At 38.1% G+C, this 18989-nt stretch overlaps 1 protein-coding gene across 3 annotated transcripts in view; it reads right to left on the bottom strand.

The window, feature by feature from the left end:
- Positions 1-983: 983 nt before the first annotated feature.
- Positions 984-18989, bottom strand: part of PCM1 (pericentriolar material 1) — a 114498-nt gene continuing 96492 nt past the window's right edge. For all 3 annotated transcript variants that reach the window (XM_011979603.1, XM_011979602.1, XM_011979604.1), the window contains 7 exons: positions 18750-18879; positions 18292-18452; positions 16135-16207; positions 15344-15600; positions 4416-4508; positions 4211-4325; positions 984-3259 (listed from right to left, as the gene is read on the bottom strand). In XM_011979603.1, coding sequence (XP_011834993.1) covers positions 3234-3259; positions 4211-4325; positions 4416-4508; positions 15344-15600; positions 16135-16207; positions 18292-18452; positions 18750-18879 — 855 coding nt within the window. In that variant the 3' untranslated portion in view covers positions 984-3233. The remainder of the gene's footprint in view (positions 3260-4210; positions 4326-4415; positions 4509-15343; positions 15601-16134; positions 16208-18291; positions 18453-18749; positions 18880-18989) is intronic.

Below are 18989 nucleotides of genomic sequence, written 5' to 3'. Positions count from 1 at the left end.
GGTGCTTTCCCCATGACCTTATATAGCATGTGGTAACCCAAGTTCTTTTTTTCTTTGAGACAGAGTCTCACTGTATCACTAAGGATGGAGTGCAGTGGCGTGATCTTGGCTCACTGCAACCTCCACCTCCTGCGTTCAAGCGATTCTCCTGCCTCAGCTTCCTGAGTAGCTGGGATTACAGGCGTGTGCCACTTACGCCCGGCTAATTTTTGTATTTTTTCGTAGAGACAAGTGTTTTGCTATGTTGGCCAGGCTGGTCTTGAACTCCTGACCTTGGGTGATCCGCCCGCCTCGGCATCCCCAAGTGCTGGGATTACAGGCGTGAGCCACTGCACTGGCAGTAACCCACTCTCAGGCCTTTAAGTATAATAAACTTACTTCTTTCAAGTTTATTCTTCCTGTGGCCATTGACTTCTACCATACCATTATTCAACATATACATTATTATTATTTTTTGGGATGGAGTGTCGCTCTGTTGCCCAGGCTGGAGTGCAGCAGTGCGATCTCAGCTCACTGCAAGTTCCGCCTCCCGGGTTCACGCCATTCTCCTGCCTCAGCCTCCCGAGTAGCTGGGAGTATAGGTGCCCACCACCACACCCGGCTACTTTTTTGTATTTTTAGTAGAGACAGGATTTCACCGTGTTAGCCAGGATAGTCTCAATCTCCTGACCTTGTGAGCCACCCGCCTCGGCCTCCCAAAGTGCTGGGATTACAGACGTGAGCAACTGTGCCCGGCCAACATGTACATTCTTCAAACAGTATATAAAACAAATATAACTAAGAAATAATAAAGTGTCTGTTCACTGTAAAAACAAAAAAATCTCAAGTTCAATCAGCTTTCTGGCTGACTGACACATCATTTCTCATGTTCTGTTTTTTTGTTGTTGTTTGTTTTACATTTAAAACTGTCAAGCCACCATTGTGGAATAAATTCTGAAACATAAGTGAGTATGTGAATTTAAATGAAAATACAATTCAGAGTTGTATACAGGATATATATTTATTACCAGTGAAAAAGCATTTACCCAAAGTCAGTGTTACAAAATACAAAGAGTACCTCAACAGTCCGGCCAGCTCATTATTTTAGGCATTATCTCAACCTGCATAAAATTCTCTCTCACTCAGTTTGACCTTTTCTCCCTCTATCTGTAACCAAAATTTTTAACTTCAAAATTAGGACAAATAGGAATATTAAATGCCTAACCCTTCAGCAATAGTTTACTAAACAGATTAAATAAATATATCTGCTCTCAAACCCTAGGTATTTTAAAACTAAATTATCTACTAAAATAGAAAAACAACAGACTTAGATTAATAGCAGCTGTAACACAAGTCAAATAAGCAATTCTGATAAGGTTTGTAAGTACTATGGTAATAACTAAGATATAAATACAATTTTTTCACTTTAATATGCATGCAGAGAGAGAGAGAGAGACAATATGTAAGGCTTGGCTTGAGTACCAAAACAAAGTATTTACCCTTTCCTGCTTAAAGTCTAGAAAATAAAGAATTTGAGTATGCATGTAACATAACTTATTGTTCCAATTTCCCTGAAGTTAGAGCACCTGGATAAGAACTTCTAATTCTGAATTGGTAATTTTCTGAATAGGTTTTATTAAAATTGAAGATACACTGTCTTCCATAATTTAAGTAGCAATACAGTAAATGTCCTCATACAGAAATCCTCATTTAATACTCCTTGAACGGACATTACACTGAGGTATACAGCAACTTTTTTTTTTTTTTTTTAAGATGGAGTCTCGCTCTGTCACCAGGCTGGAGTACAGTGGCATGATCTCGGCTCACTGCAACCTGCAACCTTCATCTCCCAGGTTCAACCTATTCTTCTGCCTCAGGCTCCCAAGTAGCTGGGACTACAGGTGTGCGCCACCTCTCCCAGCTAATTTTTGTATTTTCAGTAGAGATGGGGTTTCACCATGTTGGCCAAGATGGTCTCGATCTCCTGCCCTCATGATCTGCCCGCCTCAGCCTCCCAAAGTGCTGGGATTACAGGAGTGAGCCATGGTGCCTGGGCAGCAAGTAACAATTTTAAAGGAATACTCAACAAGTTCTTTTTTTATGGGGTATTTCAGTTGTTAACAAAGTTAAAATACTTATTGGAACTAATTCTTCGTATTCAAGGAAGAATCTATAAGGTTGACTAATTCATTGTTATCTGGTTTTTTGAAGCTTTACTGGGTATATGGACAATCTGGGATAAAAAGTAAATCACCTTTCAAAGCTGATTTACTTCAAGTCACATAAACTTTCAATACTTCACCTGCAAATCTGCTTCAACCTCACTACACACAAAGAAACTGCTATGCTTTGGGTTTAAATTACCATCTCAATAGCCAAGTTTATCAGAAGACATATAGAATCTTACTATTTTATTATAGAAATTTAGTTCTACTTATTCCCACTTGAAAAAGTTAAGTTTTTCATTTAAAATTAATCACAATGTTATTTCTCTGTGCAGAAATCTCCCTAAGTATATAAAGCTTTTTTTTTTTTTCACTTTTAAACTGAGGTGATGTAGATAAATATTTTCCAGAATTTCAAATCCTAACAGATAACGATGTAAGTTAAGTTCCAGATACTGAGAACCTATGTTCTAAACTTACTATCCAATTTCAATGGATTAATAAATATTCTGTAACTTCACAGGTATCCTGGATACCTTGATAATCTGCCCTATTCTTGTACAGGAATAGGACCTGCAGGTATCTAAAAGAACATCAGACCCAACAGCAGCAACACTGGCATTATTTGGAAGACTGGCCTAATAGATGGGCTTTATAACAAATAATATATTTCTCTAACTCTTAACCACTGCTCTTTTCTGAGCAGCCTAAAATTATATAAAACATTGACTTGCTGTATAGAATTCAACATAATTTCCAAAAAAGATACTTTATAGATGAGTCCAAACTTTATTTAAAACTACATTTTAAATTCGTTACCAAACATCACAATGGGGAAAAAAATCAACACTAAAGAAGGAAAACAAACAAACAAACAAAAAAAACACACCACAGTGTGTCAAGGCTTAAATCTGTCCAGAGTTCAGTTTCTGATGTTTTAAACTACTATGGGGAGAAATGACCATACCTATCAAAAAAGCAGTGTCAAACTAATTTACATTTTTATACAGATCAGATGTTTATTTAGTATTGTTTTCATATATGCATTGACTATGTAAGGACAGAGTTAGATGAGCCTCTGAAGACATCTCATATACTCTGGGCTCCCACCGTTTCTGAAAAACAGAATAATAATGCTTTATAAATTACTTATCAAATTACTAGAATTTCACATTGTGCTCTGCCATTAAAGCTTTTACTTTTAATATGTGGTTATTATAAAAGAAATCCTAATTTAGCTTGCTAATACAATTCCCTAATAGCACACGGTAAAAAAAGAATAGGTGAGGTTTCTGATTCAATATGGCAGAGTGAGTACATCCTGTCTCTCTAAAAACACTGCACTAGGAATAGAAAAGAACTACAGAATAGAATAAATCTAGACCAACAAAGAAGACTGGTTGGGAGAAAACAGAACAGGGGATATCAACAAATTACCAGAATGCTCAATGCAGACGGAAGCATACCCAAAGAGAGTGGAGGAAGCTGCAGCTCAAACACTTGCAATAGGCTGTAGCTGAGAAGGGTACCATATTCTAACAGGTAGAAGTGGGCTGAAAACTCAGACATTAACTGAAGGTCTGATACCTGAAGGGTCTTTCCTTCTCCATTTCCAGGAAAAACAAAAACAACGAGATATCATGTGATTTTCATCAACTGATGAACTGATGGAGAACAACAAAAAGAAAAAACCCTTTGACCCTGATGCAAGAAACACTGAATGGCTCAAGAGCTGTGTTATTAGACTCATACAGAAAGAAATCTGAGGCTACTGAGACTATTGCTTGGCTCTACAATGAATGATATTTATATAGAAGCATCCTCAGAGAAAGTATAGAACCATTTAATTATATTACAAAAACAAAATATAAGTATATTTAATAGCCTTAGTAATGTAAGAATATGGGTAAAACTGAACAGAGAACCTGGAAGAAAGTAGAGGAGCAGCAGCAAGGGATAATGACCAAAGTTGATGGAACAAAATGCACATATACTTAACCAAACTAAAAAGTAAAAAATAGAACAACCAAAAATAATATGGCAAGATTTAAATAGATAACTCTTACCGGGTTCTTTTAGTGTCTGAGAATTTCCAGCTAATTCTTCAGTCTGCAGTTCACATATTTCACCAGATAAATGGTTTTTCTGTTCTTCTTCTACCATTTTCTTCCTTATATCTGCCTTTGGAATGAAAATTAAAAATACAAATCGTTTTTCATTTTAACAATATTTGTTATATAAAGACAAGTTTAATTAAAGACAGACAAATACCTCTGAATATATTGTCAGTTTCAGTGGTAAATCTTCAACTTTTACAAAATCTTCTTCATCAGACTTTTGACTTATATTACCAGACTCTGCTTCCTGTAATTTAATGGAAAAAAAAAAAAAATACGTACTCTAGATCCAAACCAAAGTCACCCATGTGAATAGTGAATTATTTTATCAGTAATTCTATCATATTTCGTTTTCTTCTACAAACAGCTCTATGAATAATTTGGAAATAAGGAGTTCATAGGAAAAGCTACATATCACAGCTGTGAAACATACTGTCAAGCTGTTACCATTTTGTCAAAAAAAACCACAAAAATGGTGGCAGGGAGGGGAGGGCAGTTTATACATGCCGAAGAAACAGTAGTTACAACCAGGACTAAAAACACTAGAAAGACAACTCTTGTTTCTTCATACGTTTACTGAACACATAAGAGCCATATCTGGCAGAATGTAAATAACCACTTACAAACTTTTCAATGTATCAACTCTGATGGCGCTCAGTTAGAAAGCTGATGTATGAATTCAGTAACTGTCTTTTGTGATGACCTCAAACTGTTTTTCCTAAACTTGAACTCTTTTTTTTCTCCTAGTTCTCCCTTCTCATTTTTAATAGTATCATAATTCTACCAATTATCCAAGTAGAAATCGTAGGTTTTTCTTCTTCTTGCAGTATTTTTCACTCATCATGCTCCTGTTCAGCTCATATTTCATACTTATACAATAGTAGATCCCCTAATCTAGCTTGACAATATATCCTATAGTCATCAGATTAATCTTCACAGTCCATAAATTTGACCATTTCACTTCTTTGCACAAAAATATTCAGTAGGATCCCTGACTAAAATTCAAAGTCAAGAGCTTTTATAACCTACCTCTGACTTAATTTCAATTAAATATCTTCTATGGCAACTCTACACAATGATCACATGAAAAGAATAAATCTAACCGGTAATTGAAATTTCAGAGTTTTAAATGTATAATTGTACTGGTAGTGAGGCAAACAAAAGAGTTAAAAGAGTTATTCTTTGTACTAATGTTTTCTAAAGATTATAAGGCCCCTAAAAATTATGAAGTCATAACTGTAAATGTATCTTCAAGAATTTTTTTTTTTTTTTTTAGACACAGGGCCTCACTCTTGGCCAGACTAGAATGCAGTGGGGGCAATCACAGTTCACCACAGCCTAGAACTCCTGGGCTCAAGTGATCCTCCCGCCTCAGCCTCCTGAGTAGCTAGGACCACAAGCAAGCACTATGATGCCTGGCTAATTTTTAATTTTTTGTAGAGACAGAGTCTTAGTATGTTTCCCAGGCTGGTCTCAAACTCCTTTTAGTTCTATCCAACAAAAGCATTGATTGGAAATCACCCAAGTTAAGTTTCACTTATGTTTGCAGTTTAAGGAAGATTAAGGCTGTTTTAAAGGCCTTTGTTTTATGGGGGTTTTGGTCAGGGATTTTTCAGGCCTGATCTCCATTTTAATTTTGCTTTAACAATTCCCCCCTTTTGGCTTGAGGGTGGCCAAATGGAGTAGCATTATCCTGTTACCACTACTGACGCAGATGCTGGGATGAAAAGTCAGGTAAAGTTGTTATCAAAAGGTATGTTGAGATTCAGTCATGCAGCCTCCATCAAGATTTACATAGTCAGTGTTAGTTTCCCTGATGGCAGTCATGTGACGTGTCAGTGGTTGCTGGAAAGCATTTAAACCCCTTGTGGGGATATAACGCACAAGGGAAGAAAACACAGTAACTGTAGCAAGAACTGAAAAATCTCTCTAAGCAAAGATTCCCAGGGGCCAAAATTTAACCAACCGAATAAATCAATGGAGGAGGCCTTGCTTATCTGATTAAAAAAATGATTTATTAAGATCTTTTAAATTTGGGGCAACAATATCTGATTAACATAAAAACAATACTTTTCACCAAAGCTCATCCCTGTGAGCAGCTAAACTTCTACTTGAGTTCCAGTGAGGCCAAATCACTCATCTCAGATTGTACTGCTTGAAGAGTATCGAAAGTATCATTAAAACTTTTTTTCAAGAGTTGCTGAAATATTCATAAGTGATTTTTCCAATTCAGAGGCTGCCAGCTAAAGAAAAAAGGATCTTAGGAAATAACAAAATCTAGAACTCCTTCATATATTTGAGTTTGGCAGATCACAAGGAGTTCTTTTTTAAGGGGTCACTTTATGTACACACAATCCCAGGTTAAGAATTTCACTACCATTTCATATCTGGTCAGTTTAGGTAGGAAACAGCCCAAACCACAGTGTCCAGATCATATAGGTGAAAACATTTACATATTTTGTTGCCATACAAGATGAATAACTCAGTATTACTGAGAGAAAGGGACAAAGGAGATCCTATTACCCACCAACTGGGAATGATGTGATTGTCATGGTTATTCTTTGTCATATCTGCATCTGCACATTGCCAGGTAGAATGGTTATGATTCTATTAGTGGAAGAGGAATAAAAAACACTTCTATGTATTACATATGGGTACCATCACCAAATAAGGATGACTTATTTCCTTTTCAAATACGCCCTCAATATTGATCTAAAAAACCCTATTGTACATAGTGAAACTATAGGGGTATTCCATTTGCCTCTAGAGTTTCCTTTGAACCAATGTCAGTTTCAGTCAGTTCTCTACTAATACAGTCAAGGGTATTATGGTGAAGTTCTGATTTTAAATATGTGTCATTATATAGGAAAGCTGTCTCCATAATTTGTGTTAAACCAAAATGTTTGACTGCAGATAGGGAGACTGGAACCCTGGCTAGATTAGGCCCAGTTCTATTAAGGTTTTCTGTCCATAGTGATAAAATTACCAGCAATAAAATCAATAGTAGTTACAGAACATACCTTTGCTTCTAATAACTTCTTCCTAGTGCCAAGTCAGTCAATCATAAATATCAACCAACCTGCCAGGGGAAGGATACCAAACCTCTTCATAAAACCAGTTTCCTGAACTGCTCACCCAAGTGTGTACGGCAATAGATTTCAGTATTAGTTGTGATTCCATTCATCTACATGACTACATGGCCAGCAACTGCTTTGGTTGAGAGTGGCTATGCTTTCAACATCAGACCTTAGAGGATATTCGGTTTGAGTAGGAAAAGTTCCTAACAAAAGTTTGAACATTATGTGTTAATGCAAAACCAAAACAAATCTTAATGAGAAAAGTTATATGTAGTCTTGTTCCACTGTGGTGGGAAGTTGTTTACTTCGTGATGCCACCTGCTCCTAGGGAAGGCTTTCCCTTAGATATCTTTAAGTTACCTATAGGTTGCCAAGTCCAAGAGTCTAAGGAAGCTCTCTCTACTTGAGAGACATGGACCCAAGGCTCAAAACCCTGAAGTTTTGCTGCATGGTGAGTAGTAAGAACCGTCTGGTACAGTCCTTTCCAATGAGGCTCAAGGGCTGTTGTTTCCAAAAGATCCAATCTCCACATTCTAAGTTATGGAAGCCAGTCATGGATCATCATTGGTACACAGTTCACAAAAAGCCTCCTTCAGCTGGTGGAAATAGACTTTTGCATAATCCATTAAGGTCTTGGAGTATTGAGTCATTTCAGAGCTAACAAATACAGGTGATACATGGGGTTCTACTACTAAAGGCATAGGTCTTCCAGTTATTTCATAAGGGGTCAAATTTGAGTTTTTCTGTAGGGGTTGATCTAATTGCCATTAGGGCCAGTGGTAACATTTTTGACCAAGGTAATCCAGTTGACAATTTTGCTCATTTTAGTTTCAAGATATCATTTGTCCATTCAAGCTTTCCAGAAGAAAGAGGATAAGGGCAATGGTAGTGCTACCGACTTTGAAAATCTTGTTTATTCGATAACCTGTTCGGGAAAATCAGTTCCCTTATCACTGGAGATCTCTCCAGAAATACCCCATAAAGGAAATACATTTCCTAAAAACCTTTTGCTACTGTTGTGGCATCAGCCTTTTAAGTCCCAATCTATCCTGAAAACAGGTACACTAACACAAGAATATACTGATATCTCATTGTGGGTGGCAAATGAATGAAATCCATCTGCAGACCTACAAATGGTCTAGCAGGTGGTAGAAATCTTAAGGGTCTTTCCAGCTTTATGAGTTTGACAAGTCACACTGTTATAAGCCATTTCTGCTTTCATCATCTTTTTCATAATCTGAACCATTTTTCTTCACCATGATAGTTGGTAGAGTGCAGGGCCTTTAATAATAATGGCAGTTTGAAGGACTCAGGAAGGACCACCTGGCTGTCTGGGCCTTCAGTAAGCTCTTATTGAGCATTAAATTTGCTTCCTTTAAGATTCCATTTTTGTTGTTTCAACTCAGGTGCACAGCATTGTTTACTGAACAAATTATCCTGAGTGATCTGATCTTGGTCAGTTCTGTGGAGTTCATTCAAAATGCACATTTTGTCAATGTCAGACTTGGCCATAAAAGTCCACACATGCATTTCCTTGATACTCAGATTGAGTCCTGTGAGCATGAGCATCATTTTTATTAGCTACTTGTTAGGGCAGCAGAATAGCTGAAAGCAGCTCATCTGGCAGAGGTCCAGTACTGATGGAGGTTCCACTACAAGGTAGAAACCCTCTTTGTTTCCACAACATTCCAAAATCATCACTCACTCCAAAGGCATACCAGTTATCTGTATAAATGAAGACTGATTTTGCGTTTTGCTATATGGTAAGGCTTAGATCACGTAATTCTTTGGGTTCTCCTGACTTAAGTTGAGGAAGAGTTCCCTTTTCTATTAGTTCATATTGAGTTGTTACAGCATGTCCTGCTCAGTATTTCTCCTCTACAGTTTTATCACAGGATCCAACAATAAAATGTATTTATTCAGAATCATCTAATGAAGTTTTCCATAAGTCAGTGTGAGGAGTCAATAGTTAGGACACCACACATACACACAGTTACGGTCTTCCTAATGTTCGGACAGAGGCAGCAAGTGGTAGGGTTAAGCAGATTCATGTCTGAGATAGAGATTAGAAGGTGACAGGAGAAAGATATCATAAAATGTTAGTCTACTTATTAAGACATGTTGGATCTGACTGGAATATAATAAGCTTTCAACTGCATGTGAAACCTGTAGGTAACATTTATTCCATAATACTAGGTCACGTAAAGTTTCTACCAATTTAGCTGCTGCTGTCACTGATTTTAGATGGTTTAGATATGCTCTGACAATTCGATTTAACTGTAACCCACAATAAGTAATGGGTCAATAGCTTCCTCCACATTTCTGAGTAAAGACTCCTAAGGACGGATTATCACATTTGATAATCACAAAGTGAAAGGTTTTAAATAATTAGGGTGTCTTGAACTTGGAGGAGGTTATAAGGCCAGTTGTATTTTATTGAAAGCTTGTTCATCATTATCTTCCCATGGCAAAGCTGGGACAGAGATTTTTCTAAGTTCAGACAAGGGGGAAGCCAGTAGAGAAATTTGGGATTCAAGATCTACAGTATTCCATAAGACCAATGAACTCCCTTAACTGCCTTAGTTGGGGGCCAAGGGAACCCTTGGATTGTTTTTATTATTTCAGTTGAGAGGAAAATTCCCTCTGCAGTCAGATCATGTCCTATGTAATGGACCTTTACTCTAGAGCAGGGATCCCCAAACCCCAGTACTGGTCCAGGGCCTGTTAGTAACCAGGCCAAACAGCAGGAGGTGAGTGGTGGGGGAGAGCCAGCAAGCCTAGCTTCACCTTTATTTAAACCTACTCCCATCACTCACATTCTCGCCTGAGCTCCGCCTCCTGTCAGATCACTGGTGGCAACAGATTCTCGTAGGAGCTCGAACCCTATGGTGAACTGCGCATGCTAGAGATCTAGGTTGTGTGCTCCTTATGAGACTCTAATGCCTGATGCTGTGTCATTATCTCCCATCATCCCCAGATGTGACCATCTAGTTTCAGGAAGACAAGCTCAGGGCTCCCACTGATTCTACATTGTGGTGAGTTGTATACCAATTTCATTATATAACACAATAATAGAAATAAAGTATACAATAAAGGTAATGCGTTTCAGTCATCCTGAAACCATCCCCCTTACCCAGTCTATGGAAAAATTGTCTTCCATGAAACCAGTCCCTGGTACCAAAAAGGCTGGGGACAGCAGCTCTAAAGTTTTGCCATTGAGGCCTTATGTCCCTCGTAAGCTAAAAGTGTAAAAGATGATCTACATATAGACAGAATACAATTTCTAGAGAATTGTAAGGTTGACAGGTCTTGGTATAATGTCTGAGAAAAACAAGATAGAGCTTCAGCGAACCCCTGTGGCATTGCAGTCCAAGTATATTGCTGGTTTTTCAGGTACAAGCAGACAACTACTGGCTTACTGGAATACTAAAAAAGGCCAAGCAAAGATCTATCACACTGTGAACCATTTAGAATCTGTAGGCACGTTAGAAAACAAAGTGTTAGGATTTGGAACAGCAGGAAATCTTGGATTGACAATTTTATTTAATGCACGTTAAGTCTTGAATAAATCTCCAACTTTGTCTCATATATATGTATATATGTGTGTATACATTATATATGTGTGTGTATATTATATATGTATATATGTGTATATATATTACATATGTATATACGTGTGTGTGTGTGTGTGTATATGTTTTGTTTTGAGACGGAATCTCGCTCTCTGGCCAGGCTGGAGTGCAGTGGCGCAATCTCGGATCACTGCAGCCTCCACCTCCTGGGTTCAAGCATTTCTCCTGCCTCAGCCTCCTGAGTAGCTGGGACTACAGGCATGCATCACCACACCCAGCTAATTTTTATATTTTTAGTAGAGACGGGGTTTCACCATGTTGGTCAGGATGGTCTCAATCTCTTGACCTCATGATCAGCCTGCCTCAGCCTCCCAAAGTACTGGGATTACAGGCGTGATAGATTTTTTATCCGTAGGATTAGAGTATTATAGAGACAAGTACAAGGAATTGTTTTATTAAATCCTCTATAATTGGGTAAAGCCTTTGGATTGCCTCTGACTCTAGGGGGCATTACGGCAATTTAGGCAATGGCTTAGAGTAATATATTTGGATTTTTATAGGCTTACCACTTTTAACCTTCCCTTTGTCAGCTGAGTAACAAGTCCACAAACATCTGGGTATTTCAGAAAGGTCTGGGTTGGTATAAGAGTGAGTTTCAATATGATCAATTCCTGCTTGTAGGAAACAGAGCAGTTCAGGTTTAGAAGGGTCAGGAAGCTCTAAAATTAACTTTCCTTCCAGAGAGAACTTTATGTGCCCTCTCAATTTACTGTCACCCTGTAGGAAGGCATGCTTTTCTGAGATCGGTCCAAGCGTCATTTGGACTGGTTCACAGGGGATTCTCTGAACTTGATTGGAAACATGACATACTTTCTTTCCTCCAAGGGATTGGCTGATTTACTAGGATGGGGTTGAAAGTGGATAAGGTATCCACCAACACTGTACACGACTCCCACTGATGCTGATCTTAGTTTCTCCATGTTTATTTAAGGTCTTATGGAGAATAACATACCAGAGAATCCCTTGATGTCCCATTGGTGTTACTGTCTTCAGAGTCAAGCCCTTGGGAACTTCTTTTTTTTTTATTTTTTTGAGATGGACTTTTGCTCTTGTTGCCCAGGCTGGAGTGCAATGGCACGATCTTGGCTCATGACAACCTCCACCCACCAGGTTCAAGTGATTCTCCTGCCTCAGCCATCCAAGTAGCTGGGATTACAGGCATGCACCACCATACCCAGCTAATTTTGTATTTTTAGCAGAGATGGGGTTTCTTCATGTTGGTTAGGCTGGTCTTGAACTCCTGACCTCAGGTGATCCGCCTGCCTTGGCCTTCCCAAAGGGCTGGGATCACAGGTGTGAACCACTGTTCCCGACCAGCCTGGGAACTTCCTCTAATGAGGAAATAGTCTGGCTCAAAATGGGTAGGTCCATTAGAGGACTGGTCAAGAGTGGACAATCTTTTCTTCAATGACCTGTTTACAGACACTGATTTTTTTCTAGTTCTAACGTTCTCTCAAAATGTTCAGCTATGGTGACTAATTTAGCCGTATCAGTGACTTGCCATCCAATCTTGTGTTTTTTAATCAAGGGACCAGAGTCTAGTCAGAGACTATTAATGAATAAAACCATAAAAACCATTTCAATTCCCACAGGAAATACTCCCTGCTGTATTTCAAGACCAGAATGTTTAAAAAATGAGATTTCCAATCTAGCCGTGTAATCAGAAACAGACTGAACTTTTTGGACTAGTCAATCTTCTGTGGAAAGACCATGGGATAGCTTCTAGATGTTTTCCGGTTGTTGTAGTAGCATCTTTTGGGCTATCCACAGAAGTAGCTCTTAAAGGGTTGGCAATACTCTTCTGAGGCTTATGCCACCCTGCCATAGCCATCCATTAACCTGCTTCCGCAGCGGCTAATATCATGCGTATCAACTGACAGAAATCCAGAAGCCCAGGGTCATTCTAATTCTAAATTCCTCAGCAAACTGTTTTGGATTTTCCTTGGGATTTGGAAAATCTTTTGCTATGGCTCTGAGTTCAGCTTTTGACCCAGAAGTAAAAGTAGTTACAGGAGCCAGACCTCGGTGTGCTGGCTGAGGGTCTAACTAAGCAAAGCATTAGCCCAACTTCCTTTCTGTCACATCATCCAGAGTGAAAGGGTAATTGTGCAAAAGAATTAAGATGACTGAACAAATGGGTTATTGGATTCAGAATAATTAGAGGAGGATAAGCAGAGTAACAGGTCAGAGTGAAGTCACTCCCTACATATAATTCATTTTATTTTTGTTGTCAATTCATTGCTTAAGCTTTTCATCTGTCTTATTTGCCTTTAGTAAGGAATCTTTTACAGAGGCAATTTTGGAATTATGTCTTTTAGAAGCCTCTATACACAAATCAAAAATTGCTTCCCACTGTTTCTGAGGCATTTGGGATCCCTTCTTTTCTAATGTTCCCATAAACAATTTTACCTAGATTAAAACTTCTCCACTGTAACTTTAACTCTTCTCTGATAAAGTGTAACCATTTCTCTAGAAAGGCAGTTTCATGTTCATAATTTCTAAACATAAAATTTGCTAGAGTTCTAGAAAGAGGGGTCCCAGACTCCTCAGGTGTTAATTAACCCATAATACTCTATTTTTCTAAACTTCACCTACCTGAGGCTGCCAACTGGACCCAGTCTAGTTACTGTCAAACATCTAGTTCGACCTCTGGATCCAGTAAAAAATAAAATTACTCGGCTGGGTGTGGTGGTTCATGCCTGTAATCCCAGGACTTCCTGTAATCCCAGGACTGAGGCTGAGGCAGACGGATCATAAGGTCAGGAGATCCAGACCATCCTGGCTAACACAGTGAAACCCTGTCTCTACTAAAAATAGAAAAAATTAGCCAGGCTTGGCGGCACGCAGCTGTAATCCCAGCAACTCGAGAGGCTAAGTCAGGAGAATCACTTGAACCCGGGAGGCAGAGGTTGCAGTGAGCCAAGATCGCGCCACTGCCCTTCAGCCTGGGCAACAGAGCAAGACTCCGTCTCAAAAAAAAATAAAATAAAATAAAATTACTCAAATAAACTCAGAGACCTCAGGATACAAACTGTGGAGCCTGAAATCCGAGAGGGACTTACTCAGGACCTCCAGATGCAGCGAGAAAGCAGTGAGCACAATGGGCACCTTTTGCCTGGTTCCTTGATGCTTCCAGAGGCCACAGGGGGTCTCTTTCAAATCCCACTCTGACACCAAACTGTAAAAGACAAATCTGAGGCACAATAAAATTTTAGAGTTCATTTGAGTAAGAAGCAATTCAGGAACTGCGAACACCAGACCAAAAGAGATTTAGTGTTCCATTGACAAAAAAATCAGAGACAAGTATTTCTTTGGAAAATGTTGAAGTAAAATAAATTATTTGCTTGGTTTGCAATTAGAAAACTGTCTTTTATCAGGTACCTTCTCAGAAAGTCCCTAGTCATATCCGTATGTTAGCTGGCTACTTATGAGAGGCTGGGGTTAAGCTTTGGTTCTAACATAAGCATCTATCAGAAATGACCCAAGTGAAGTTTCACTTATGATTGCAATTTCAGCAAGATTAATTATTTTTAAGGCTTTTGCTTTTCTCTGCTCAAATATTTTTCAGACCTGGGCTCCACTTGAATTTTCATTTAATACTATCATGAGTACAGATTTCCTAGTCTTTTTTTCCTTTTTTAATCATTCACTGTATAAAGATTGTGTTGTCAAACTGTTCTATTTCCTATCTCAAGTGTAAACCTTTAGGTTTACTGAAAATTTGCAATATATTCTAAACAGTTGAGAAGAATAGGTAGTGTAAAGGATAAATGATGATTCATGTACCATTACCACTTCAGATCCGAACTTAAAATGAATTTTTTTTTTTTTTTTTTTTTGAGACGGAGTCTCGCTGTGTCGCCCAGGCTGGAGTGCAGTGGCCGGATCTCAGCTCATTGCAAGCTCCGCCTCCCGGGTTTTTACGCCATTCTCCTGCCTCAGCCTCCCGAGTAGCTGGGACTACAGGCGCCCACCACCTCGCCCGGCTAGTTTTTTGTATTTTTCAGTAGAGACGGGGTTTCACCGTGTTAGCCAGGATGGTCTCGAACTCCTGACCTCGTGATCCGCCCGTCTCGGCCTCCCAAAGTGCTGGGATTACAGGCTTGAGCCACCGCGCCCGGCCAAAATGAATTCTTTTTATCTCTTTGGTTCTCAAAATTATAAAACATAAAACAGCTCGTGGGTTTTGAGATGGTCATCTTAATTCACTCTTACCCTTCTGCTAAAGTTTACGTGTGAATTAGAAAAATGTTCCAACATGTTCTAAACCTAAACACAAAATGGTTTACATGCTGAGAATGCTAATCTGAAAAATGAAGAAATACGCACAGAAATGAAAAGTAAAAACATTTGGAAATGTAAATGATACGTACATAGTCATTCACTAACACTGGAGATTCAGTATCAGGACTTCCAGCCAGAGAGCTTTCAGGAGTTTCCTGAGCAGATTTAACTTCTTTGACTCTAGGCACTAAAGGTTCCATTTCAGGTAAAGGTAACGGCAAAGGGTTAGGCTCTGGAGTTGAATCAACAGTAGCAGGTGAGTCCTTATGGGAAGCACTATTTAAAGGTTGCTCATCTTCCAAGATATTGAGGTAACAGGGTTTCACAGGAGAGTTATCTTGGTCATCTGTCATCAAAAGAAAGTCTTAATATTAATGTAATGCAAAAAATGTTAAATTTTACTCTCTATTTTACTAATAAAGACAATATGCATGAGTAAGAGCAATCAAGACACTTGAGACCAAAGAGAAAAGGCAACTACAAATTTTCCTTATCATTGGTTCCCAAATTTAGTTGGTCAAAATCACCTGGGAGCATTTTAAGAATCAAATTCCTGAAATCCACATTTCTAACAAATCAGGACTTTCAGGAACAAGGCCTACAAATGGCTTTTTTAAATTTCCCATATTTGTATCTAAAAATGCTCTTTACAGAATTTTTGTCTGTGCAGGTAAATATTTGTCACCTTTTCTTTATTGTTGTTTACAGAAACAAATTCTTATGTTTTCTACAAAGGATTTATATGGAGAAGAAAAATATACATCAGGTTCAAAGTACTTTCAAACTAAGAATTTGGTGTTTTCTGTTTTGTTTTTTTTTTTAGCTTTTAAGCAAATAAAGGAAATTATCTTAAAATCAAAGACTTATTTAGATTTGTTACCTTTACTAGTGGCTTCTTGTTCCAGTGGGACATTTTTGCTTTCTGCTGTCTTCTGAAAGTCATGTTGTAGGACCTAAAAGGGAAAAATGTTTTAATAGCAGGGCCTGAAATATATGGTCACTATAAAAGAGATGATTACCAGTGTGTAGTTTTTGTCCAACCCAAGAACTTCATACAAACAAATTTAAAAGTATCTTCTAAAACTATCTCAAGAAGGAGGCTTTGGTTGTGATTTCAAGATGGCTAAGTTAAAGGGTTTCCTTCTTTTCTTAAAAAAACACACACACAAAATAACACAGCTGAAATAAATAGACTGCATTGTTCATTTTTTTTCACTCTAAAGGACACTTAATGCAGCCAAAAAGGGAATGAAGGAGGAAGTGAGGACAGGAAGATGAACAAAGTTAAATGCCTTCAGCAGGGAGAGGAAACAAAAATTGAGATTCACCTCATAACTGTAAGTAACAGATCTAGAAAGAAAGGCATATGATGTTCGGGCAGGAGCTGGTGATGAAACGGTGGTGGTGGTGGTAGTCGTTTAAAACTGTTTAAGGAACATGTGACTACGTAGGTTCTCTCCTTCAACCTCAACAGAAAATGGCAGATTATATTTTAGAGAAATTAAACTAGTGAGCCGCAGACCTGGGGCTACTGGGAGTAGAGGTGGAGAGACAAATGAGGACACAGTAAAGTATCGGACTGGTGTAAAAGTAATTGTGGGTTTTGCCACTGAAAAAACGACCAAAACCACAATTACTTCTGCACCAACCTAAATAGAATACTGAAAACAGAATAATCTAGTGCATGCCTGTAAAACGGTGGGACCTCAGCCCCATTCCCAATCTAGCTTCAGAATACCAGCAGCCAAGCTTATATACTCCAGGCAGGACAGTGAAGCATCCTAATTTGGAGAATCTAAACCACCTCAAAGAAAAGACCAATAGATACTGACATTTACAAGTTTCTAGGAATACGCTGGCTGTCTCCCCAAATGCCCTACCTACAGTGAAGCCCAAAAGAGCCTTAACGTGCTTTTTGGTATATCATTGTTTAATATAAACAACCAAGGTTCAGCAGACATTTGAAAACAGAAGATAATGCTTCTGTGAAATAACAGGGCACTACAAAAAAGTAATAATCAGAAAAATGTTTAGAAGTTAAAAATATGACAGCTGAAATAAAAATAATTTCATGCAAGTGTTAAAGAAAATCTCTCAAGGTAAAACCAAAAGATAACGAAAAGAGGAGAAAATTAAAAGATTAATCCATGAGTACTAATAATATCTGACAATATTAAGTACAGAAGGAGAAAAAAGAGAAAATGGTGTGGCAGTAATAAACAGAATTTAAAAATTTACCAAGTTGAAAACAATTCACTGAGTATCCACTGCAAATAATGAAAAAATTCCCCAACAAGGCACATCACAGTAAAATGTCAAACTCCAGAGGAAAAGATCTAGACTAGGGAGGAAAATAACATAAAAAAGTACCCCTTCATCCATAGAATGTATGTTCCAAAACTGTGGATAGTACCAAACCCCATTTACACTGTTTTTCCCCATAAATACTTATCTATGATAAAGTTTAATTTATAAATTGAGCACAGTGAGAGATTAACGATAACTAATAATAAAACAGAACAATTCTCTTGTGCTTTGGGGCCATTAATAAGGGCTGTTTGAACACTGTGATACTGCAAATCTATCTGCTTACCCTAGATGGCTATTAAGTGATTAACAAGCAGGTAGTGTACACAGTGTAGACATGTTGGATAATGGAATGACTCACAACTCAAAAAGGAAGGAGTGGGCTGGTGTGAGATTTAATCACACCACTAAAAAACAGTGTATAATTTAAAATGTATAAACTATTGGATGGGTGTGGTGGCTCACGTCTGTAATCCCAGAATTTTGGGGGGAGGCTGAGGTGGGAGGATCGCTTGAGCTCAGGAGTTTGAGGATATGAGCAGTGAGCTACAATTACACCACTGCACTCTAGCCCAGAAGACTGAGCAAGACCCTGTCTCTGAAAAACAATTATAAAAAAACCCCTGGTATTTCAGATTTTAATAAGCATATTAATCAGGCTTCCATTCATGAAAGCTGAAAATTTAGAAGGATCTACTTTGAGTAGTTAAAATAAGGCTAATGGGAATACCTGTTCATCATGTTCATTTTCTTCGGTAGCTTCAGTGTTAGCCTGAAGGGAAGTCTGGACATCCACGGGGCCTTCTTCAAATTCTTCCATTTCTTCTTCCTCATTTTCATCTTCTCCACTTCCATAATTAGTTAAAGCCTGAGTTTCAGCTTTAGACAAATCTAAGTTGATTAACACACAATTTTTAGTAGATTTCAGCACATAATCTTAACAACGGCTACCATTTATTGCATTCCTGCCTGACACAGATGCTTTATATACAGTATCTGAAATCTTCAAACAGTATGTATTAGAAAACGTACAGTGCAGAAAGGCCGGATAATTCAGGGTTACAGTGAAATTCAAAATCAGAGTTCTTTGACACTTAATTCTATACTTGTTATACTCCACCAAACTGTTCCAATAAATGACCTACAAAAAACTAAAATATAAAGATAGTACAGAGCCTTTAAACTTACTAATAGACACTGGACATCCTTCACTTTCTTCATCTTCCTCTTGATCAGAAATATCAGATCTTATATTTTTGGGACCATCATACACCTCAGATGTTTGAGTCTGCTTCACTGTTTCAGTTTCATCCTTGTCCTAGACACAAATATATTTGAGTAATTAATTCCTTAAAGTACATGTGTAAAAGCTATATAGTAAGTCTATCATATTAATAATGATCATTATCTAATAAAAAACACAAAGAA

Source organism: Mandrillus leucophaeus, unplaced genomic scaffold (genome assembly GCF_000951045.1).
Source record: "Mandrillus leucophaeus isolate KB7577 unplaced genomic scaffold, Mleu.le_1.0 Scaffold204, whole genome shotgun sequence".
Taxonomy (NCBI): domain Eukaryota; kingdom Metazoa; phylum Chordata; class Mammalia; order Primates; family Cercopithecidae; genus Mandrillus; species Mandrillus leucophaeus.
This window is presented reverse-complemented; position numbering and strand designations above follow the sequence as displayed.